Source organism: Coccinella septempunctata, chromosome 7 (assembly GCF_907165205.1).
Source record: "Coccinella septempunctata chromosome 7, icCocSept1.1, whole genome shotgun sequence".
NCBI lineage: Eukaryota > Metazoa > Arthropoda > Insecta > Coleoptera > Coccinellidae > Coccinella > Coccinella septempunctata.
Window position 1 is genome coordinate 23,591,909 of NC_058195.1, and position 26,092 is coordinate 23,618,000.

Here is a 26,092-nt window from a genome sequence, read left to right on the forward strand (position 1 = left end):
TAACTAAAGCGTCTCTGAAGTCTTGTGGCACATCTCCCTGTTCCCAGATCTTGCGAAATAGTATTAGGAGACTATTGACAATTTCCTCATCCAAGGCTTTGAATATCTCCGCCGGAATGCCGTCTAGACCAGGTGACTTATCATTTTTCATATTTTTAATCGCGCTTATGATTTCCGACATTGAGATTTCGTCATCAAGCGATGTCATCGGACTATACGCGGGGAGCAGGTCTAAAATGGATAAATCCGAGTCGTTATTTTGATTCAAGACCTGTGAGTAATGCTCCTTCCATCTTTCGAGAATTTTTCTATCAGTTAGAATAGCTCCATGAGCATCTCTTATAGGAAAGCTAGCTTTTCTGCTTGGGCCGCAAACAGTTTTAATAGCTTCGAAAAAACGCCTGTAGTCATGGTTATCGGCGTAAGCGTGTATTTCCCTAGCTTTTTCTTTCCACCAGCTGTCCTTGATTTTTCTTATTTCTTGACGGACCTCGCGTTTTATGTTTATGAAACCTATTTGGGCTGCAACATCGCCAGGCTTGTTAATTGCGGTTTTCATCGCTTTGTGTTTTGCGTCCAAAAGGGGTGCGATATGAGTTTCGCTGTCGGCAAACCAGTCTGGGGATTTTCGGGGGCGTTCTGAGCCCAGTATTTCTTTCGCTGTATTTGTAAGGGATGACTTGAAACGGAGCCAATGAGTCTCAATATCGTCGTTATAATCCGGTGGTGTTAGGCTATCTTTGACGGCAGCTGTGAATCTGTCCTTTGTAGAAGGGTTTTGTAGTTTGGATATTTGAAGGCGCTCTCTTAGATACTTCGGCTTGCGTTGGTATTTTGGGCGCATTGAGATTTTCATTCTCGAGATTACCAGCCTATGATCAGTCCAGCACTCTAGATCTGCTCTGGGTCTAGTGACCAACACCTCTTTCAGATCTTTCCTTCTCACGATCACATAGTCGAGGGTATGCCAATGCCCTGAGCGCGGGTGGCGCCAGGTCCCCCTTGAATTGGGTCTCGTAATAAAATAGGTGTTCGTTATACACAGATTGTGTTCTGCACAAAGAGCCAGCAGACGTTCTCCATTCGAATTGATGCTGTCTGTGCCGTGTTTCCCTATTATTCCCGGCCATAGTTCTGAGTCTTGACCTCTGCCCACTCTAGCGTTGAAGTCTCCAAGGAGAATAATTCGTTCCCGTTTTGGGATTTTACTTAATGTAGCAACGAGTGTTTCGTAAAAAGTGTCCTTTAAGTTGTCAGAGGAGTTTAAAGTGGGTGCGTATACTGCAATGATGTTCACAAACGTGTTATTCGCTGCAGGAAAACGTAGGGTCAATAAACGTTCTGAGATACCAACTGGATTTTCGGTAAGTTTTGCGGCCAGGTCGTTTCTAATGGCAAAGCCTACGCCATGTTGTCTGATTTCGCCTTCCGGCAAGCCTTTCCAGAAAAAAGTATACGCTTGTTCTACCAAGCTACCTTCGTCCGAAAAGCGTGTTTCGCTTAAAGCAACTATTGCAATGGATGTTCGTTGCAGTTCCTTATCGATTAGGGCAGTACGCCTCTCTGGTCGGTCGGCCTTGGGGTTGTCTAGCAAGGTTCTGACGTTCCATGCTGCAAAAGCTATGTGCTTTTCATTGGTGTTTGTTCGATGATTCACTCGCTCAGGCACCCTCCACCGGAGATCCGAATGGGAGGGTATTTTACCTCCGGATACGAATTTTGTCCTGTTCGACTGATCCATCTTTTTGTCTGTCTCAACAACACGGCAGATCAATGCAATAAAGCCAGACATACTTTTTTTGGACAAAGAGCTGAAGGAATTGTTCGTCGTGAAATTCTCATCCCCTGCAGAAAAGAACATGGTGATGAAGGAAGAGCAGAAAAAGCAAAAATACAAAGATCTTGTTTTCGAGCTTGGAACTATGTACCCGGGTCATAAAGTCAGGATGGTTGTACTGATCATAGGATGTCTCGGAGGAATGAGAGCCAACTACGTGGAAGAATTGAAGATTATTCCGGCCTGCAGATCTTGGGCTGAGATACTAGCGCACAGAATGCAGAAGGCGGTGTTGCTTGGATCACTGCATATCATCAGATCCCATGAACTCTAGATGCCACTTGCAGCTCATCTCTTTTGTTAAGGGACGCTACAAGGGCTGGACGAAGAACTTCTCCGTGGAATGTGTGAGGGGTTTTTAGTGAGTAGCCAAACAAGATCTCGGAGTCTCACACTACCTAGAGTGCGGACCCTCTGGGCGCCCATAAAGGGTTTTCCCCTCACACGAAGGAAAAAAAAAATAATAATACATAAGTAAGTGGACGACTATTAACAATATGCTCTGCTTCAAGTAATAACGTAAAAAGTACTTCCTCTCTAGCAATCCTTTCTTTCATAAGTACTTTCAATGTTTCTTCGATTGATCTTACCATTATTTCCCAAGCACCCCCATATGAGGACTACTTGGAGAAAAAAAAACTGGCGTTTTATTTCATAAGTACTTTCAATGTTTCTTTGATTGATCTTACCATTATTTCCCAAGCACCCCCCATATGAGGACTACTTGGAGGAAAAAAACATTGAACATTGAAAGTACTTATGAAAGGAAGGATTGCTAGAGAGGAAGTACTCTTTCCGTTTTTACTCGAAGCAGAGCATATTGTTAATAGTCGTCCACTTACTTACGTCTCCTCAAATTCTTGTGATTTCGAAAGTTTAACCCCAAATCATTTCCTTTTAGGAACCTCTATTGTAGTCAAGCCACCTGTTGTACCGGATTATAATTTGAAAATTTCAGATATGCGAAAGCAATGGAGATATTATCAGAAGTTAGCCGAGAATTTCTGGCAGAGATGGATTCGGGAATACCTTCCAACTCTCACGAAACGAACCAAATGGTACAGGGAAGAAACGGATCTTCAAGTCGACGACGTAGTCATTGTGATGGCCTCTAGGTAGAATTGTTTCTGTCTTTCTCGGAAAGGATGGAAAGGTGAAAGTGGTGGAAGTGAGAACTAGAACGGGGACCTATCGGAGACCAGTGGCGAAGATTTGACACATAGAATTCACAGAGATTTGTGAAAAGTTTGATAGCGTGGTGGGAGAAATGTTGAATATAGATTTCATTGAATTTAAGATCCAAGTTATCCTTTCTTTTCAGTTGTTATAGAAATGCTGAGACAGTAGATTGTTTTTGACTAGAATTTTGTAAAGATCAGACATTGAACAGAGCTTCTCAATTTTATAGTCTCATTATTGATAGAAAGAGGCACAACATATAGTTTACAAAACACATCTCTTTATAAAGTTGTTGGGGTAATTATATTTCTTCAAAATGCAGTTGATGGTTTCTAAGTTAGAATTGTGGAAAGAGTGATAGCTCAGTCTCATCATTTCATGCAGCAGGTCTCTAATGTTGGTCAATTTCTGGTTGAAAGACCTTGCGGATAAGTACGTTAATATTCTATATGAATTGGTAGGTTTGACGAACCAGTTTGTCATCAGAATCTTCGATTCAGTTCTATGTACCTTAATATCAAGAAAGGCAAGTTTTTCATCTTCTTCCTTCTCCGGAGTGAACTGAAGTTTCGGATGGAACTCATTGAATCACGTAAGACGCTGTCGAGGTCTTCTTCGGTAACTGCTGTGATATATAAATAGAAAAACGGGATATAAATGGTAAGCCTCGCCAACACCTCACCAACCAATTCATCCATCACGATCCTAGCCGAAACAGGGCTTAAAGTGTTACCCATGGCTCTACCATCCAATTGTGAATATATCGGTCCTCTGAATGAAAAAATGTAACTGGAATCGAAATTGATAAGGACCCAACCAAGAAATTCCAAGAGCGAGTGAATAGTTTCGCCAAAACATTATCTAAGATGGATACATAGACCGAACAAAAAAAAGATTAGGATCATTTCTGTTCCACCAAAGATTTATGGGTTAAGAAAAACTCACGAAGACAGTTTCGCTTTAAGACACATTGTAAGTTGCATTACCTGGCATTGGGGTGAAGTTCCAACCAGGCGCGTCTCCAGGTGGCGGATAGGAGGGGTCCTTCTGCTAATGATTACAAATGAAGCTGAGGAATGTGGGACTATAAGTTGGCTCGTAGTCTCAAAAACATTACTGGTAGCCTTACACAGGATTAACGGCGCCAACTTGACCGGACAGTCAAAGACTGGCGGCAGTTGACAAACCATGCAAACTTGTTTGCGTGGGATCTTGCCTTTATTGGCCAGATCGAGAGAAGACAACCTCATCAAAAACCCCCTAGTTCAAGGTGGAACATCCTATGCCGAACAAATTCCTCTTTGAGTAGCTTATTGGGTTAAGATGAGTTCCTATAAGCGAACTCCGGACACCTGCCGCCCTCCGGTTTCAATATGGCTTACCAGGGTATGGGAGCACTGCCCTGGCGGACTTTTATTTCTTCCCTTCTCGTGGGACCGCTTATGGAAACCGACAAAGAAACTAACATATCACCAAAACCAGTCGAGACGGGGATCAATCCTATCTCGACGTCCGAAACCTCGAAAGAGGAATGCGCAGAAATAGGGGTGAAACCTGATTCTGCCATTATCAACTCAACCCCAGGCGAAGAGTAGTCATCCGGAACCGCCCTAGGAGAGGGTATCCTCGAGGCTGCGATCGCTGTAGTCGCTAAGGAGGTTGAGAAAATTAATCTCACCTCCAAACGCAGACAAATGGCGGGAGCAGCCAAAAGGCGCCTGAAACGGCTACTGCAATCGGGTGTCGACTACAAGTCGGCACTTGCGACAGTGCAACGTGACGGCGCCGAAAAGGCAGCAGAAAAGGAGACGGAACCAAACCTCCCAACAACTGCTGCCAAAACTCCAAAGAGGTTGCGTTCTGATGGCAGCACCCCTAGCGCCAGTGCGAAAAAGCACTGTCCTGGGGGAACCGTCAGTAAGGGGGTGACCTACAAGGAGATGGTGGAGGGGATCAAGGTCGGCATTGTCGACAAGGACCCTGAAACCAAGCTGTCAGCCGGGCAGCTGGACCTGCTCCAGGGCGCCATCCTGAGGGTATGCCTGAGGCATACCCCAAGGAAGGAGGAAAAAGGAGCGGAGATCAGCTTTTCCTGAGCTGCACTCGTAAGCCGGGTTGGCTTATGATCAGATGTTCGGACGAGGCTACCGTCTCGTGGCTTGGCAACTGCTTGTTGCAGATCAAGCCGTGGGATGGGGCCAATCTCCGCATTGTCCAGGGAACGGAGCTGCCAAAGCCCTACGTATGTGTAGCATACATTTCTGATCCTCCACTAGGAGTTCGACCCTCACAGGATGAGGTGCTGACAAGTCTGATGAACCCAGACCTGGAAGCAGAGAACTGGGCGGTGTTACACCACCAGGTTTCAGGGCCGGGCCGGACATGGACCTTCTCTGTAGATGAGAGCTCCATGTCTAGGCTTAAAGCCCTGGACATGATGCCCTACTATGGGTTCGGAAGGGTTACCTTCCGGACCAAAGAGAAGGGCATGGGTGCAGACAAAGAGTCGGACACCCAAACGAGGAAAGAGGAAGGAGGGGCTTATCCCTCCACCTCCGCCGGCACCTCCAAAGGTGAGCCCGCTGAGGGAGAGAGGTCTGACTCTGCTCCCTCTACGAGCAAAGCGCCGCAGGCATCCCTTCCCACCAGGGCTCTTCCCAAGGCTGGTAAAACGGCCAGGAAAGGGCCGGTGGTGGGGATGAAGAAGTAAGCTCTAACATCTAGCGATGGCGCAGCTCTTCAAATGCCTGCAGGCTAATGTACAACATTCCAAGGCTGGATCCTACCTCCTTGGAAAACGCATCCTGGATGAGAGGATATATATTGCCCTCATCCAGAGCACAATAGAACTGGTTATCTGTTCTGCCTACTTCCCTGGTGACACAATGTTTCCCCCGCCAAACGAAGTGCGAAAATTAGTTGCCTACTGCAGGGGGAAACACCTTCAACTCCTCGTTGCTTCTGATGCCAACTCCCACCACACCACGTGGGGCAGCACGGACATCAACGAAAGAGGTGAGTACCTATTCGACTTCATTCTAGAAGAAGCGCTTTTTGTATTGAATCGGAGCCAATTTGCCATCGTCAAGCTCCCAAATGGAGTACGCTCCACCGAAGAAAAGCAGATGCTGACCATGGTTTCGGCCTCATTTGGCCTCATCAGAGCAACATAGCATTTTTCCACGGTGGAGAACGTTTGGAATTGATGGGACTTTATTCAATGTTGGCATGTTCTACTGGGTGATATTTACCCAGAGCGCCACCCAACATGGAACGGTGTCCGATTCAATCCCCTCCAGATAGAAACCAAGACGAAGACAACAGCATATGTCCAAAATTTTCCCTAATTCTATCTGGAGGGGATTGAATCGGACCTTGCTGGTTTACTGATGGCTCCAGAACCAGTAAGGGATCTGGAGCCGGAGTCTACAGCCGTAGACCGCTGACTAAACTCAGTGCCAGTCTGGGAAAGTCAGCGACAGCTTTTCAGGCAGAAATCTTCGCCATTGATCTGTGCGCAAGCCATTTACTTGACAGTAGTTGGGCGGGCAGATCGTAAAAATTCTAACGGATAGTCAAGCTGCGATTAAATCTCTCGCGGCAGACAAATGCAACTCGGCACAGGTATTTGAATGCAGATCTAAACTCACCAAATTGGGAAGTTTAAACAGACTGCAACTGATTTGGGTACCTGGATACTCTGGCTTCAGTGGCAACGATGCATCGGATGCTCTAGCCAGAGAAGGCGCAACATCAGCGCTTATTGGCCCGGAACCAAGTATAAAAACTTCTAATTCCTTAAGCAGGGACCGAAACAACAGCTGGATAAGGCAAAAGGTCCTGGAGCACTGGCGCAGCCGTCCTGGACCACGTCACTCGCACAGGGCTATTTCAGTGCCTGCCAGCGCATACACCAGTCGTTGGCTAGGATTTTCTAGAACTAATCTGAGATCTATAATAGCGGTTTTCACAGGACACTGCAGACTCAGAGCCCACCTCAAAAAACTTAGCATCGTCAATGACCCGCTCTGCAGACTCTGCTTAGAGGAGGACGAAACAATTGAGCATATCCTCTGTGACTGCCCGGCGGCAGATTGGGTCAGACACGGAGTTTTTGGCTCTCCGAAGATGATCCTAGAGGAACTCAAGAATCACTCCCCCTCCGACATCATCTCTTTTTTGGGCAGGATGGGACTGGAGGGAGGGATCTAGCTCTATGAGCTTGCCTGTGTGCTACAATAGACCGCTTGGTCGCAGTGGCGTTTATCCGTCCAACACACCCAGTACCTAATCAGTAATCAGTAAGTTGCATTAACGCCCCCTGCTATAACTTGGTAGTCTTTTTGCACGAAAAATAATTACTCCAACAACTTTATAAAGACATGCATTAGTTCCTTCTTCAGGGTGTAAAATCGTCAGTGCAGTACGGAATCTGTTTGCACAAAATATTTCAGAAAGTCGATGGACTTTCACGGAGAATAAGTGAAGTGTTCGACAGAAATACTAGGTAGGCGTTTTATAATGTGAAGTACACCGAATTTTTGTATACACTCCTTAAAGCCCCGATTCAACTGAACTTTCTCTCAAATTTAATCTACGAACTACCTTGCTCATGTGGGAAATCTTATATTTGTCAAACTAAACAATAACTCAAATCTCGTATTAGCCAACATGAATGACTGTAAAAACTACAATCAAGACAAGCCCAACAATTTCATTCATTCAATCATTGCTGTATCCCGTTACCGGGAATTAATCTACGAAAAGAGATAAAAAAGAACAGACTTTATAACGCCCCAAAAAAAAAGTTCAACTATCTTAACTTTTGAAAGAACAAACAAAAAAAAAAAGAAGGAAACGCTAGACACACCTCGGTTTGCTTACAGTGGAGATGGGGTGAGTTCAGTTTGATGGAATAGGGCGCCAACGTATTTATTTTCCTAGCGATCCAACACAAAAAAAAAGAAATAGTTCGAAGGTGAAAGGTGACTACTCTAAACTCATAAATTCACAAAAAAAAACTAATGAATACTGCTTCAGCCAAATACGTAAACTCCGAAACAGATTAAATAGAACGTAAATGTCTATTAAAGAAAAGGTAAGCAAATCAAGTTGAGTATCTTATGAAAGAGAAATTTCAAAAATTATAGAAATATTAAAGCGATATTCCGATGTGAGATTCTATTATATATTCCCTACAATTATTGTTTTCTGAACGATTATGAACCTAATGTACAAACACTTTTCCCTATGCTTGATCAAGCGTAGTTCCCAAAATACTTTCGAACAAATTATGGTACACACTATATAGCAACCAGGTAACAGTTCTATCAGAATTTCACTTCAGTTCATAAACCAATTAAAGATGGAAAATAATGTATTATGTACTTATAAATACTCATGTCTTTATGTATTATATATTATTACGTATTATTTACTTACAAATACACACTATTAAATGTACTTGCCTTGTGAAAATGCTTATAGATGAAATAAATATATATATTGAGATATTGTCTTTTCAAATTCACTCTAACTGTGTAACAGTAAACAGTCTATGAATGGAATAAAATTAAATCTGAAATTTCCTGAATGAATGTGAGGACAAATATCTAAACTACGTATTATTATTTCAAAAAGTGACCGTAATTGATTGACTTGATCAAATTAATATGAGAAAGACGTAAATTCAGATGTCACATGAACAATATGTCCACTTTTCACAAATGGCTTCCTTGACATCAATGTCAGAAAAATTCTCTGTACATACCAGGAATTTCCAATCGAATGATGAAATTACCAATTCGAAGATCCCAACGATGAAATTACCAATTCAAAGTTCTCAACCAATCCACAACGTCGAAAATTCTCCTCAAGTTGTTTTCCTCCTTTTTTTTTCTTTCAGATTGAAACTACGATATTTCCGATGTTCCGTTCAAACGGGACGATCCAAAATCCACTCGCAGAAGGAAATTAGAAGATGAAAATATACGTAGACAGGAGAAGAAAAAGGCCCTAAAATACAAATCAAACAGAACAATAAGGGACTAGATTATATGCATGAAAAAACGAACTCACTTAAGTTGTTAGGCGGCCTTTAAAATTGAATGCTCCTCGTCGTAGCAGAAGTAAGTGTTTAATCCCCACAAGGGTGATATTGCTATTCCAACAAACAAACCAGCAATATTGAAATAATAGACGATTTCACTTTATCCCAAAACTAGGATTTTCACAAGAAAATTCAGTGAAGAATCTCTAATTACGCACAAGCTAGCAATTCGAAGTAACAATCGATGATTTTCTCTCAAAGAAACGCCGTGAATGAATATTTCAGAACGGGTCCGAACACATGTTGGATGTTTGATAAAAACTTAATTAGGCAAATGAAAATATTGAGGAAATATGGTTTATAGGCAACTCATGAAACACAGTGAAAATTTTTGGAGTTGCTGAAATATTCAAGGGGAAATTCGACACGTTATAACTTATAATTTCTTGGGGAAAAAGTAGAAAACATTTCGGAAATTAGTGACCCTGAAATAGAAAATATGTACCTTTTACAGACGCTGATAAATCTGATGATGGAGACAAAAGTTGGTCATTGAAAATTGTTTTTTTAATGTTTTTCCAGATAAACAAACTTATGGTCAAGTCGCTCTCGCCCCTTGTTCAACTCTCCCATGGGTTAGGGAGACATGAGCCAATTTTCGGTTCGTAAAAAAGGAATTGCTGTACTCTCTCTACTATTATGTATCGTTATTTATTTGGGCATAATATCTTCACGCAAAAAAAAGTTGCTACTATTTACAAATACATCATAAGTGGCTTCAGAGTGAAAAGGGCTTCAACTTTCCCGGACTCCCCATTCTTTCGACGGAGAAGCAGCTTTTAAATTAGTTTATGTTCGACTGCATCATAAACACTTTATTCATGATTTCGTTTAGTGTCCATAATCGACTACTTCATTGGACACCACTTTATCGGACTCAGCTGTCACTATCAATCTGTCAAGTAAATATACTAGATGCAAACAACACTTTATTCAAGGAAGAAGAATTCAACTTCGACCATAAAACAAAATTATAATATTTATAATATATATTTACTATTCTAAACATTAGTGTGGTAGTGAATATTAAAAACACATTCTTTCTCATAATAAAAATGCATGCCTGAGGAAGTCGAGCTCGAAGTGGAAGCACAGTTTTCGATCTGCAATACTCTTGATGCTTCATCATTGCTACTACTGCAGACCAAGTGAGCAATATTCTGGTGGCAACACTTATTTTAGTACTTTCCGATTCATCTATGTAGCCTTCCGCTACGGATGACGAACGCCAGCACCTAGTAACTTAATACTTTCCGTTGTAGCCCCGGAGTTTGCTAATATACAGGGGTCAGCATAAGTCAGGCATAGACACAACTATCTGACGCACGAACATGCTCAGGGTAGATCTTTTTCGACAGCGTTGCCAGACTTATGAGCGTTGCCGGACATATGTCGAAATTTCGGGAGCGTTGCCTGACTTATGCCGACCCCTGTAGTTGCCGATGTTCGTCCGGCAATGCCCGATACATGAAGACAGGTTTTCTAAACCGAGAAATTGCGTAACGATGCTTGGTACTCCGGCAATTTTGTGCACTCCAACTAGTTGCACAGCGCATTTCCTTTTATATAATTTATAAAAAATCGAGTGTGGTTAACATGAGCTGGTCGAAGACGCATGCACTTCCTAATTATTTCTATCCAAAGTCCAAATTCCGCAGTTCACCATAGAGTATGACGAAGGATCTATCATTTTTTGATTTTGTGTCGGTAAGTTTCACTAAGAAAAGCGTTCTTCTATCATGTACAGCAGTTGTAGTTAGAGAAACCAATTCGTGGCGTCGGCATGCACCAGCAACGCCAAATATGCGAATTACCTAAAAGAATTAATCTATTGTAACAGAACTGTAAAAAATAGAAAACTGAAATATACCTTGCTTAATAAATAGTGCTTTTCATCTGCCAAAGATAGAAATTTATCCACATCTTGTTTACTTACGGATTTTTTCGGTTTATATCCCTCTGCCTTTCGTTTAAGGTAAGGAATGACGCTGGGAATTGTAGTTGTATCTTTCCTTTCATTCGAATTGATTGTTGCTCGTAACATTGAGTACTTAGTCTATAGCGAAGAACTTTTGTAAGCTTTCAATTCACTATTGAAGTAAGCCAAAATACTGTCTTCTGTCGATATAACATTTTTTTTCGTTTTACACTACTTGTTATAGGCCGCGTACATATTTTCAAATTATTTTTTTTTTCATTTAGTGAGTAGGAGATTGTTTGCGGCTTGCGGCTAAATTCTTTACGCTCTCTTCTCCAGCACTATCCATTTTTTGGATTATTATGACATTTGTCACAAAATTAAGGAAGTAAAAATCTTTCTTTACTAAGGTTGTTAAGGTCGCTGGTAATAAGTAATAAGCCATTTCAGAAAATAAAATTTCTGCATAACATAACATAACGAACATAAGGCTCTGTATGCAACTCGTACATAATTAGGATTTATGGACTTGCCTAAGTTATATAAACTTTTGGACTCGTCCATAAAAACCTAATTTATGTACTTGTTACATAAATAGCTATCAAAACCTTGTGTGAAATTTTATATGTTTGGGTTGTTTGTGTTTTATCAAAATTATGGGGTGTAAGGGGAAAGGATGCGTTTTATAGCCTGTCCTTTCAAATGCCAACCTCACCTACTCGCGGTGCACCCTGTTCTTACGAACGAGGCTCTGGCGACCGAACATGAGCGGTATAACTCTGTTTCGCACAATTACCTAGCCTAAATATTGATTTGAGCTGAAAATGGCTCTCTACGTTGCTTAAGTTAAGACTTAGACCTTGTTGTCCCAGGATACCTGTGCCACAAGGTAATCTAGTCGAAACCGCAAATAAAGTTGCAATGACAGCGTTACCAGTGCATCTTTTAAACACCTTCTAGGCAGCTCCCACAAGAAGATGGGTCAGTCGAACAGGACAAAATTTTTATCCGGGGGTAAAATAACCTTCCATTCGGATCTCCGGGGGAGGGTGTCTAGCGAATCATCGTACAACCACCAATGAAAAGCACATATATTTTTTTCAGCATGGAATGTGCTAGACAACCAGTCGAGAGCGAGACGTCGAAGCGAGTAGACGTGTAGAGTGATTTTTCGATTACACGTTTTGTGAAAGAGTTTTGTGAATGAGTTTTGTTGTGTGTGTTGTATTCAGTCCAGATCAAATCGATCGTTGGTTGTGCAAATCACATCAGGTGAGACTTTTTCTATATAATAATTGGTGATTTTCGTTCTTTTCTCTCTCAGTGATATTTACTACCTCTGTAAAAAACTAAAAACGTTTAGCCATGTCGGAGACCTCAGATAATGAGGGTTCCTACATGGAAGCCTTAGAAGAAGTCGATTACTTCAGCGAGAATGAGTCTGAAGGACAGACTACTTTACGAGAGGATAACGAACAAATGAGAACTCAAATCGTGAAACTGAATGAAACAGTCCGCCAATTGATTAATGAACTCCGCCTAGCGAAAGAAGAAATAAATAAGCTTTCAGCGCCGAAACTCCCTACATTTGCCGAAATTGCGAGTTCAGCAGCTAGAAATAATGTCACTTCTAACATTAAGAGGAATCAAGCAACGCTGATTGCTAAACCTCAAAACGCGCCCCCATCTAAACGCGCGCGTAAAGACAGCTCCTCGTCAGACAAGGAACATACCAAAAAAGCACCTGAAGTGCCTAGAAAGGGCAAAATCCCACCCATCACGATGATGGGCACCTTAGATTGGGTAGCGATTTCTAAAGCACTCTATACCAAGAAGAACTATAGCCGCGCAACCGTAGTTAAAGACGGCATTAGAATCATCGCGTCAACCGTAGATGATTATAGAAAAATTACTCGAGACGCGTGAAATGCTCAGGAATCCATAGCAGTAATGACTGCACACTAACCACAAAAGTTGAAGAGAGAAATGCCACATGCTCTTATGTGGAGAAGAGGGCCATCCAGCTAGCTACAAAGGATGTGGCGAGTTCAAGCTGGTGACCAGAAAGAAGAATTCCCGATAACCAACTGAACAGAAAAAGCCGGTAACAAAAACTAAAACTACTGTTCAAAAAATTCAGGAAGTAGTGAAGACCAAACCTACAGAACAGGAAAAAAAGAGGGAGACTTCAAAACCGGTTCAGAAAAACGAAGAACAGAACAAGCCTCCAATGAAACAGGCTGTGAATAGTCAACAGGAGAAGAAAAAGAATCTGAATCAGCCGATGATTCAGATATCTTCACGGAGAAAATTTTCAACAAGATAATGATGAAAATTGAGAGGGAAATAGAGAAAAAACTCCAAGCCTTATTCAGTAAACTGAATTAATGGACCTTACTGATATAAGGAAGAAATCCCTCAAGATAATCTCGTAGAACATAAACGGGATCAACACTCGGAAAGCCGAGATAGAAGAAATAATATCAGAGAGACAACCTGATATTATAGCCCTACAGGAAATAAGAATAAACCGAAACAGACGACTGAATTTCATGAATTATGAAACATATAGATGTGACAAAACTACAAACACCGGAGGAGGAGTAGAAATATTGCTGAGAACAAATCTGAAACACTACTTCAACTTACTTGGAAAAGTCATATCAAACAAGCAATCGACAAAACGAAATCAGCGATGAATAGACTCTACCCTCTGATGGGAAGAAGAAGCAACATGTCTAACGAGACAAAATTGAAGATAATCAAAGCCGTTGCTAGGCGTCAACTGACTTATGAATCAGTTGCCTGGGGTTTCGCGGCAAAGAGCCATATCAAAAGAATTCAGGCCACTGAAAACAAGCTGCTTCGATGTGCAATAGATACACCTTGGTTTGTCAGGAATAGACAGATTTATAGGGACCTAAAATGGGAAACCATAACGGAATTCATGAACAGAAAAGCAGAGCAATTATTCGAAAAACCATTTGAATCAAGAACTCAGGAGACTAGTGGACTATGACCCAGAGGAAGACAAAAGGAGAATGCGAATTTACCGAAGGAGACCAAGAGATAAATTGAAAATAGATTGAAATAACAACAGAAACTCATTGAAAAATTCAATAAAGTCTTAATCAATTCAATTCAATTCTCTATTCATCCTTTGGACATAGAATAATGTATAGGACAAGTCAACATAAACAAAAAGAAAATATATATATAGAATATAAACACTTAAATTCGAGTAACAAGACCACAAAGATAAATGAAACATAAATCAATTCAATGAGTCACAAAGAAACTCCTGGGTGCTGTAAAAGCATTTATTGATCAATAAAGATCTGATCTTTTTTTGAAACTTTTGGTATCTAATGTTTTCAGCTCTTTCGGAATATGATTGTGTAGCTGGATCCCCACAGAAGTAGGTGATGATTCAAATTTACTAGTGCTATGCTGTGGTATGCATAGAATACTATTGTGTCGTGTCTGGTATTGATGAAAGTCAGAACACTTCGTTAAGTTACGGATGTTATGTTTTACATGCAGGAGACAATTCAAAATGTAAAACACATGGAATTGTGAGAATTCCATAATTCTTGAATGTCGATCTACAAGACTCCTGAGGGCCCAAACCAAAAATCAACCGAATGATTTTCTTTTGAGCAATGAAAATTCGATCGGTACCAGAAGACGCGCCCCACAAGACTACATTATAGCTGAGGTGACAATTTACCATACCGTAGTAGATATTTATTAATGCATCCAACGGTAGTGAACCCTTGAGACGATGAATGGCAAAGAAAGATCAGTTCAATTTTTTGGACAGATGTTCGATATGGGAATTCCATCCCAAAAACTCGTCCACGTGCAACCCAAGAAATTTGACACATTCAACAGACGTTAAAGCGCCCTCACGATGTGTTTCTGATTCTCAATACATGCTCACAATTCACATTACATATTTCCAATACAGTTTCTTTGAAATATTGCTGAAGTTTCCATAAAACTTGGCTATATTGGTCCCGAATGTTCGTTCATCTGATTTGGTTCTGCTTAAAATTCCAACAATACCGAATTCTTAGCTGTAGCTCTTGATTGTCCATATGGAAAACTGAACTTACTGAACGACATGTTGAATAACGGCCGTTTTCAATAACCTATCTATCCATCAAAACGGTGGATAGATAGATACTAGGGATAGACCGATCTATCCTTTTGTGCTTGTTTACGTTTCAATATTCTATCTGCAGATAGCGATTCTTACTGGCCGCAGCGATCTATCCCTTACTCTGAAATGAGGTCAGATTGACAACCAGAGATAGGAACTTTCATTATATATTCGCCTATCTGCGTTTCAAAGAAATTTGAAGTAAACCATCGATTGTAAAAATTATCTCCGGTAGTTCAGTTTTTTGATCTGTCGAGTTCGAGCAGTAAGGGGTAGAGATAAGCATTGGAAATTGTTATCAGGGTGCATTTCAGTGCTGTTTTCTTGACAATTGAATTGTAATTAACTTTGAAAAATGGATCATTTGAGTAGCGACGACAGCGACATGGAATTATTAGAGATGGTTGATGAGAAGAAAGTGAATCGGAAGAGACCATAATACAAAAAGTCTATAAAGCACGAGTTGATTACATGATTATTTTGAATGATTACGAGTTCACATGTAGAATTCAACTGAGCAAAGGTGCTGTGAGTGAATTATTGGATTCAATTAGTCCATATTTGAGGGCGCAAATGGGGAAAATTGAAACCGAAGAGTTGAAGGATTCGGTCAATCGTCTCCAACTCTCCTCTTTCAATTTATTGTTGGTAGCATTAATAGCTCTACTGGTAATAACCCCATCAGCTGCTACAAATTCTACCAAACGCATGGCCTTTCTTTAGTCATTGGTTTTGATTTAGGCTGAAAAACTAATTGCCTTCAGAACTTGAAATTAATGAAAAATGAATATCGATAACAACGGCGCTTTTATTTGAAGGTACTTACGGTTGAGGAATTCATTTTCAAGTATTGCGTGGTTCAGAATCTCGACCAACAATTATTGTGATGTATTTATTGCCGTATGCACCTTTCATTGAACGACGTTTAAGCACAGAATCTCTATGGGAAAAAAAGACTCGTTCAATGAAACGGTGCATACGGGTATGTAGTCATACACACGATTAACCTTTTATACATAATCTTCAAATATTTACACTTTCTAGTTTCTAACACACTCCAATATCTCAAACACTAGAAATGAATTAATAATGTGAGGTCTTATATTAGTGTTCTGTGCTCTGAGCTAAGTAGATCCCTATCTATCCTTGCCTTGAGATAGATAACGTCAAACCATAAATTGTGAAATGCAAACCATAGATAGATAACTACAAGGATAGATAGGCAGACAAACTGGAGATAGCGATCTATCCCTTATCTTGGATAGGTTATTGAAAACGGCCGTAAATGAATGTTCTACACCCCTTTCTCGAAACTAATATATTTTCACACACCGATAATCGCTTATAAATACAACATATTCGTACGTCGTAGGAAATTATTTTCAAATATCAAATGACAATGCCCTGTCAATTTCTAAAGAGCGCTACCTACAGTGGAAAAAAACGAAACTGATCCCATATCCCCACGAAATTAAAAACAAAATCGAATCAGTGCATACATCAGAGTTTTAGACATCTTAGATATGTAGGTCACGGTTGGGTCTCTACAGTCACAGGAGAGCACACAGTCGCAATTAGCTTTAAGAAAGTATAAGTCTGTTCACATCGTGTGTTTTTTGTTTGTTTTTGTCTTTTTGTAGATTTATTCCCGGTAACGGGATGCAGCAATGAATGAATGAATGAATCCAAATTATGCGACTTTCATATAATATATAACGCATCCAAGCTGGGAGCACCGTTCCCTCTGTCGATTTTTAAACTTTTCAATTTCTTCTGCGCGAAGGATTCATGAAATAATCTAATTGAACCAGATGAAAAAAAGTTCCGGTTCGACGACGGACTGAGTGTGTCGCTGTCTACATGCATTTTTACCGTGCAGCGTATGTTTGACAATTGAGGATCTATAAACATCATCTTCGTCTATGTAGACACAGAATTTATAAACTTCTATCCTTCATTTTAATTCTGTTTTTGTGTATTCTTGAACATAATAAAGAAAAAAAAGTTGCGAAACGTCGCTCATTGAGGAAATTGGATGTTTTCTTCCTATTTATTCCTAATCCTACGATCTCAACGCAGTGAATTATTATATATTATTTGCGTGTGGGAAAGTGACTCTTCGCATTTGCAATGCGTGCGGAAAACAGGTTGAACACTCACGCTAGTAAAAAAGATTATTATCATGAGTTGAATAATAAGCGATCCGAGATTTCGGAATATTCGAATACATTCGGTTGTACTTACCTATCTCTTATTCTTTTCATCACTGTAGGAGGAATATTGTCCTTATCATAGGTCTTCAATGAATCTAAAAATTTCATATCACCCAAAATTTTCAGGGAGGGTCCCCACCAATCTTCTACCATCTTTCCTGTAGAGGGATCGGGTTTTCTGTCTGGTTTCGCTTGTTTCATCACACAGACCTGTTTTAGAATTTCGAAGAATTTTTTTAAATGTCAAGACACAAAAATTTATGAGAAAAGTCCGCTGATATTGATATCACCATATATATACATACAAAATTAGAATGTGTGCATTTAATTTTTGGAAGGATAAAATATGGAATTTGGTTTATGTTCATACATTCGGGACAACGGGAATTTATGTAAATCCTGAACCAAAATTGCCCACAGTAAGTATGCAGAGGACAATTGACAGATATATGGAACCTTGTGAAAAATATCTAAAATGACAAACTATGTGGTTGAGTTCTGGTTATCTCAACTACAACTTTTTAGCGATAATAAACTTGTAATTTTGACGTTTCAATGACTTCACATAGAATTAATCACGTTACCTTCCCATTAAACAATGAAATCCAGAATCCAGAAATCGCTGCATTTGAAGCAGTGAAAGAAGAACAACATACATATGCAATTCACTATGGAAGAAGAGAAAGACAGTTTTCTCCCCTTTTTAGACACCAAAGTGTTACGCTCAGCAGGCAACATGGTCAAGTTAGATTAGTATAGAAAACCGTCCTGCTTAGAGAGATACGTCCACTTCAATTCCAGTCATGATTGGTAGATGAAAATCAACGTCGTGAACATCCTAAGAATCAGACTAATAGGCCTAACACACACGGATTTCAAACAGGTTTCCTGAATATGACATCTTAAAGGACAAGATCCGCCATGGCCTGTTGAAGAGACTGATTTTCTCTACCTGCTAGTCGGAATACACCTGATCCCCTTGAGTAACCTCCTGCTGTACTACCACAGCACAAACAGGGCACTTCACACCAGGTAGATGTCTCACCAGTCAGCCAAATAAAAATTGCCTCTTTACCACCCTTTGACCGGTAAACTTATTTATATCTTCTCCTCTATTGATAACGTAAAATTGACAAATATAACATTTTCTCTAACAGACTCCTTTTCACCAAACTTAAAGATAGATTTCCCATTCTCTCCAACTCTAATTGTGTCGACTCATTGAATTGCTTAGATTGCAGTAAAGTTTACAAAGGCCAAACCTCCCAAACTTCAAAAAAAAAGATTCGCGATCCACAAGAGCGATAAAAGATTACAAGCAGATGGATCTGCGCTTGCTTTGCATGTAGCGAGAGCTGGTCATGCGTTTGATTTTGAAAATTCTAAGATACTGACTCAAAATATAAAAAAAGAGGTTTTTTTTAAGATGTGCTATACGAGCAAGCCGATTCAATTAATGAACTAACCGACATAAAGGGTCTTAGCAATATTTACAATAACTTGCTTGCTTTGGACTCCAAGAGCGACATCTCTTCCCAACTTTCACCAACTATGTAACTGTAATAAATAGTGTATGGTCCGTATATACAGATTTGGTAACCGAAAGTTACTAATTTTTTTTTTTTATAGCAAGGGGAATCTGCGACAGTGAAAACACGGGGCTCTATCTCTCGCCCAGAGGAACCCATTTCTAGGGAACACTGTGGGGTTACTCACATGCTTTACATTGGTTCCGGGCATTGCCTATAAACCATTTATTCCTTGACCGGTTAATTTCTTCTTGCACATTGTCGTGCTAGGGTTTTCATGTTCGTCCATTTCGGATATCTCTTCTTAGTATAGTTTTAATAAGTTTCCGTACTGATTTTAATCTCTCATCAATTGATCTCGCGGTCTTCTTTTGTAAATTCTCATTCTTCCTCTGACTTCCTCCGGATCGTAGTCGACTAGTCTCCTGAGTTCTTCGTTTGGATGTTCTTTCGCTGTTTCGAATAAGTTAAGTTACCAGAGCGGTTACTCTGGTGACAGATAATGAACCGAATTGTCAGGAATTCGACATTTACGGACCACCCACTTACTAACCAGAAGAAACCAAAGTGTATATACGGACCACAGCCCTAGGAATATTGACGAGATATATGTGCTTCTAGAATATTGGGTAAAGAAATTCCTTCTTGGGCTCTCAAAGTCCAAGATAATTGAAAATAAAGGTTTTCATGAAAAGCGTATGAATGATAATTTTCCACTGGGAAGATAAGTGTTGTAAAAATGGAGTTTCATGTTGGACATGATGCCGATTTTGAGTTAAAAGGAAGACGGTTTAGTTTAGATAATAACTTGCCCATAAAAGCATATATATATCAATTCAATATTCGAAGATAATTGATTTGGCGTTGTAAGAATTAGCAGGCTCTTGAGTATTAACCGGCTAATTCAATTAATAACAGAAAATTCAAGGTTAGAGCGTCGTGGAATAATTGGGGATCCACCCACGAGAAATGGAGAAGGCATTTGGGTTTTCGGTCTCAGAAGGAAAATGATAAAAGGAACCAAAAAAAGGAAGCGAGAAGAAAAAGATATCTGAATCAGCCGATGATTTAGATATATTCACGGAAAAAATTTTCAACAAGATAATGTTGAAAATTGAGAGGGAAATGGAGAAAAAACTCCAAGCATTATTCAGTACACTGAATGAAACCTTACGGATATTAGGAAGAAATCCCTCGAGATGATCTCATGGAACATAAACGGGATCAACACTCGGAAAGCCGAGATAGAAGAAATAATATCAAAGAGACAACCTGATATTATAGCCCTACAAGAAACAAGAATAAACCGGAACAGACGACTGAATTTCATTGTTACGTATAGATTTTGATTTACGGATAATTTTATCGAAACAGTAACACAAATTAAATTGGCTGGGCTCGCGACTTAGCTCTGAGTGGAGAAGGGGGTGGGTTTCTTGAAAAATAGAGGGCGCCAGTTAGTTTTAAAATTTACTTTCGAATTGGTTACTTTCACTTAAGATCAAAACTAACAAAATAGAATAAGCTGTTCAATGAAAGTCTTTTTTTTTCTTCCTAAATTAGATCTTTGGTATTTATTCAAAAGTTTATGATTGAATAATATTTATCAAGAAACGAATCTCATAATCAAGTTAAACCATTAGTTATTATTAGTCAACCTGGCAATTTCAGCTGAGGAGATGAAGGCCGGCTTTCATTTACAGGTATTGAGTACAATGAATGAAAATAATCAGGTGAAATTATTTCAAGGTGATAAAAATCCAATATTCGCTACTTGAATTGAAAATAATGAATTTGATAGATTTTACTAATAGGTGGTCCAGTTCTTAATATATCAATTATAAGTGTTCTTGAAATTTGGTAACTGTAATTTAAGAAAAAAACGTCTGGAGAGAATGAAAAGAAATTTGTACTCATCCAGTGTCAATTCTTGCCCTGGAGAGGCCTCAAGGTCAATTCCAAGGGGTGATCTCCCAAACGAAGTCAAGGGTTGTTCAAATTCTTGAAGTCACTGGATTTTCGAAGATGTTGAAAAATGGTTGTTGTTCGTGACCTTGTTTTCTGTTAATTGCTCTCGCTGCACACACCATGCGCCCAAATGTTGAAAGTCTATATTAATAAAAGCCTAAAATCGAGTCAGTTGTTGAACGATCTTGGACATAATCGATAACTTTCATAACGTTACCTAAGATGGTGGTCGGCTTTCTAGAATGTTCTTCAGTAAGTGAATATCTATCCCGTATGAAACGGAAATTCTGTTTGATTCCCAAAAAATCCAAATTAAATCAACAGAATTCAATGAATTCAACAATTCAAAATATCCGAAAGAATCGTGTGATTATAATTTCACAAACTTGAATGTCAAATTTCAAACACTTGTTTCAGAAAAAGACGTGAATACAATTGAAAATTCTCGAACTCATATGGCGCACGGAAGTGAGGACTTGAGGACAACTTTTTTTGTTAGATTGAAGATGTTTTATTAATTGCCTAGTTTCGAACCCTACAGGGGCGTTCAATTACCGCCTGGAATTCATGATTTATAACGTTACAAATCCCCCCCTTACTAGAAAAAAAAAAGTTGGCTGATCTTATGCAAGTGACCCTAACTCTGGAATATAAATTTCAATAATACAAGAAAAGTGAAAAAGCATTCGGTTACTGAAGGCCACTTCAATAAAAGCAGAAGTGGGGCGAGGATACCATCTCTTTGATAAATATCATCACCCAACCGAAGCCCAAGTCATGCCCCAAAGACTCTAAATACAAAAAAAAAATCGTGTCAAAAAAAACTAACAAAGTAAACTAACATCTTGCATCCGAGACGATGATACAAGACGAGGGCATGGAGACTTATAGTTCAAGTCGAAAGTCCCTAAATGACCCCATCATCCTATTCTCAAAATAGAACGATGTCCTATCCTATATAAAAGATATTTTACGCCTAATCCGTTCAGAAACCAAAACTAACAATGTCAAAGTGGACCAAAGCCGAGAAATGAAAGGAAACGTAACGTCACACATTACATAATCGACCTCATCGTGACCAATAGAAAATTAATAACAAATAGCAACGTAACTATCGTGGAGCGGAAAATGCAAAAGATGTTCAATGTATTTTCGACCACTGAATGGGGGTGGTGATCACCCTAGTCGATTTATGCACAAGGCAAGGGACAGCCATCCTCTGCCCCAAAATCCAAGGATTCGAACCCTTCATCAAATCCTTCTTTCAAGTCATTAACGTGCCATACTCCAACCGAATTTCCAAAATTATTCTCTAATTCATATGTACAGGTACCAGTTTTCTTTCTAACCCTGAAAGGTCCGACATATTTCGCACTTAACTTGTGAGAGAAAAATTTAGCCTTATTAGAAAGGGCATGATTCTTGTACCACACTATATCACCAACAGTATAAGTAACTGGTCGTCGTCTGAGATTATACCTTTTGCTAGCTTTGGCGTAGGCATTTTCGAGTCTTTTTTTAACTGTTGTATAAACTTTATCAAGACCTACACTTCGCAATGGGTCAATAGGTGGTCGGTCAACGCTTATACTCTTTTCTTCCAATTCGAGTTCTCCATGTTGATCACCCGAGATAATAGGATCTCTACCAAACAATAAAAAATATGGAGTAAATCCCGTAACTTCATGTACTAAGGTACGAATAGCACAACTCACTGAAGGCAAGTAAAGGTCCCATTTTCGATGGTTATCTTGTACATAACATGACAACATAGTCTTCACAACACGGTTACATCGCTCCGTAGGATTGTTCTGAGGATGATATAGAGCGTTAAAGAAAATTTTTGTTCTATATTTCTTACACAAATCAGTAAATTTCTTACTCCTGAACTGAGGTCCGTTATCGGTGATTAAATATTGAGGCACTCCGAACAACAAGAATACTTCATTTTCCAAATACTCGCATATTTTAGGAACGGTAGCATTGCGTAAAGGAACTGAAAGAACGAATTTTGTAAAATAGTCGCAGACCATTAAAATGTATTTATATCCCTTCGTGGATTTGGGAAGTGGACCCATAATATCGATACTTATCATCTGAAAAGGACGAGATAAACGAGGACGTTCACCCAAAAATCCAGCTGGAGGTTTCTGAACTGGTTTGTGTCCAATACAGACATTACATTTTTTGATGAAATTAGATATATCACGTTTCATTTTTGGCCAATAAAATCTTTCACAAATCTTATGATAAGTTTTAAAAACTCCAGGATGACCGGACGTAGGCATAGAATGCATTTGCAGAATAAGTTTCGAACGGAATTCTTTCGGAACTAGTAATTTCCAATAATCATTTTCTTCTCGTAACATCTGGGGTATATTGCTTTTCACGTATTTATAGATATTACCGTTTTCAAGGCGCCATTTAGGATACTTCAAGGGTTTTTCCGCTATAGACGTTTTCAAGTTTAAGTAAAATTTATCGTTAGTTTTAGAAAAATCTTCCAAATCTAAATCTGCAAGTACTTCAACCGAGTCACAATCAACTTTAGGAACTGAACGCGAAAGGTAATCAGGGACGACATGATTTTTCCCCTTTCGATGTATAATCGTAAAATCAAACTGTTGCAGCCTGACCGCCCATCTACTCAATCTACCATTAGGATCTTTGAGGTTGTGTAACCATATTAAAGAATGATGATCAGTAATTACAGTGAAGTGTGATCCCTCAATATATGGCCTTAATTTTTCTAGTGCCCAGACTACACACAAAAGTTCTTTTTCTGTAGTCGAATATTTGCGTTCAGACTTGCTTAATGATCGACTGAGATAGCAGATTACTTTCTCACCCTCTGGAGTTTGTTGACTAAGCACAGCCCCTAAACCAAAATCACTGCTATCAGTTTGAACAGTAAATGGTAACGAGAAATCAGGGCAACTTAATAACGGCGCAGTAACTAAATATTCCTTTATAGTTTTGAAGGCATGATCGCATTCTGAACTCCAAACGAATTTCGCGTTCTTCCTCAAAAGTTGACTCAAAGGAAAAACAGTACTCGAAAAATTCGGTATAAAACGTCGGTACCACGAAGCCATCCCAAGAAATGATCTTATTTCTTTCACCGTTTTTGGTACAGAAATCTTCATAATAGCTGTAACCTTATCCGGATCAACTCGCAAACCGTGTTTGTCGACAATATAACCCAAATATCGTAATTCGGGTTTACAAAAATGACTCTTTTCTCGACTGATAGTCAACCCAGCATCACGAAGCCGTTGAAAAAGGATATTCAATATCTCTAAGTGTTTTTCGAAAGATTCCGTTACTATAATTATATCGTCTAAGTAAACGAAAACGAAAGGTTCTAAATCAGCTCCAATCACTTTGTCCATAAGGTGTTGCCAAACTGCAGGTGCGTTTTTTAGACCGAATGGCATTCTAACGAAATGAAAAAGTCCACGATTCGGAACTGTGAATGCTGTATATTCCTTACTTGAATCTTTCATGGGTATTTGCCAATATGCGGATTTAATATCCATAGATGATAAGTATTTAGCTCCTTTTAGACGATCTAAAATTCTCGAAATGTAAGGTAATGGATAAGCATCGCTTTTCGTTACATTATTTAATTTACGAAAGTCTACGCAAAACCTATAACTCCCGTCTTTCTTTTTCACTAATATGATCGGTGATGACCACGAACTATTCGATTTCTCGACAATTCCTAACTCGAGCATTTTATTTAACTCCTCGTCAATATGCCGTTGTACTACAGGAGATACCGGGTAATGACGCTGTTTTATGGGAGGTGAATCTGTGTGAATTTCGAACTCTACTTGTTTAGTACAGCCTACTCTGTCTCCCATCTCAAAAAAATATTTCTCAATGAACTCTTCCAAGATCTTTTGTTGTGAATCACTCAAATCTGTTCTACAATGTAATGCACCAGTTTCTGTTTGCTTTAGATCAACTTCCGAACAAGAAAAATTCCAAACATCCTCGTTAAGATTCGGTATTATTCCCATCGCTCTCCAAAAATCTAAACCCAAAATAAATTTATCCCTCAAGGAAGGAACAACCAATACGTCAATTACTTTCACCTTGCTCATGAGCTGAATAGGAATTTGAATCATCCCGAGAATTGAACAAGATTCGCCGTTTGCAACAGTAACTTCCGTGGAATCACATTTATTCACAACAATATTGAAATTACGAAGTCTCTCGTAAACATCTTCTCCAATGATGGTTCGCGAAGCCCCAGAGTCCAAAAGACCGAAAAATTGGAGACCAAAAATATTTTCTTTCAAGTAAGGCCTCTGATCTTTATCTAAATGTGAAATGATGTAATCTAAAACTATTTTCTGCTTTTCTACGTCAACTTTATTTGTCTCGGTAGCACGGAGATGGGATTTCGATTTGCTACCCAAAATCGACTCCCTGTTTAGTTTCCCGAAACATTAGAACCTCTACAGTTTTGACAGGTATGAACAGTTACGTTTGGCTCCCCACACTTAAAACAATGCTTTCTCGGTGGTTTTCTACAATATTTAGATTTATGACCGCTCTTCTGACAGTTCCAACATTTTACAACATTGATTGAAGCACATCTCTCATCTCGCGAACCACATGGAACACTCGAACTTACATTGACATAAGCCAAATCGGGTTCTAAATCACCTCTTTTACGCAAGGGTTTACTGAAATTTTCGATATTTTGCTTTTTTATCTCCAATTTCGTGCATAACTCTACAAGATGATCGATTGAATCAACGTCGACTAAACCGAGATGAAGTTGATAATATGGATTAAGATTTTTCATGATTATTTTCAACTGAGTTGATTCCGGAACAATACAAGTTAGTCTGGAGAAGAAATTTTTCATGTTAGCAACAAAAAATCCTATATTCTCGTCATCGCCCTGTGTACGTCTCTTAATTTCTTCAAATAAACGATCGTCATAATCTGGCGGCTGAAATTGTTTCTTCAGTCCGAGAGCCAATTCATCCCAACTATTAAATCGAGAGCAATTCGCGCTAAACCACTTTTCGGCGGTACCATTAAACAAATCGAAAGCCGACTGAAACAACTCATCTTTATCTACATGTCTAGCCTGTCGAAATCTTTCGACTCTCTCCAAAAAAGAAGCAACTGAACATTTCCTATCATCCCCTGAA

General features: G+C 39.4%; 1 protein-coding gene across 1 annotated transcript in view; it reads right to left on the bottom strand.

Annotated features, from left to right (window-relative positions):
• The window catches only part of LOC123316425 (dynein axonemal heavy chain 3), a 2,043,583-nt gene that overhangs the window by 542,731 nt on the left and 1,474,760 nt on the right, over window positions 1–26,092 (bottom strand). Inside the window, exon 40 of the mRNA XM_044902499.1 lies at window positions 17,453–17,631. Within this exon, the coding sequence (XP_044758434.1) occupies window positions 17,453–17,631 (179 nt within the window). The remainder of the gene's footprint in view (window positions 1–17,452; window positions 17,632–26,092) is intronic.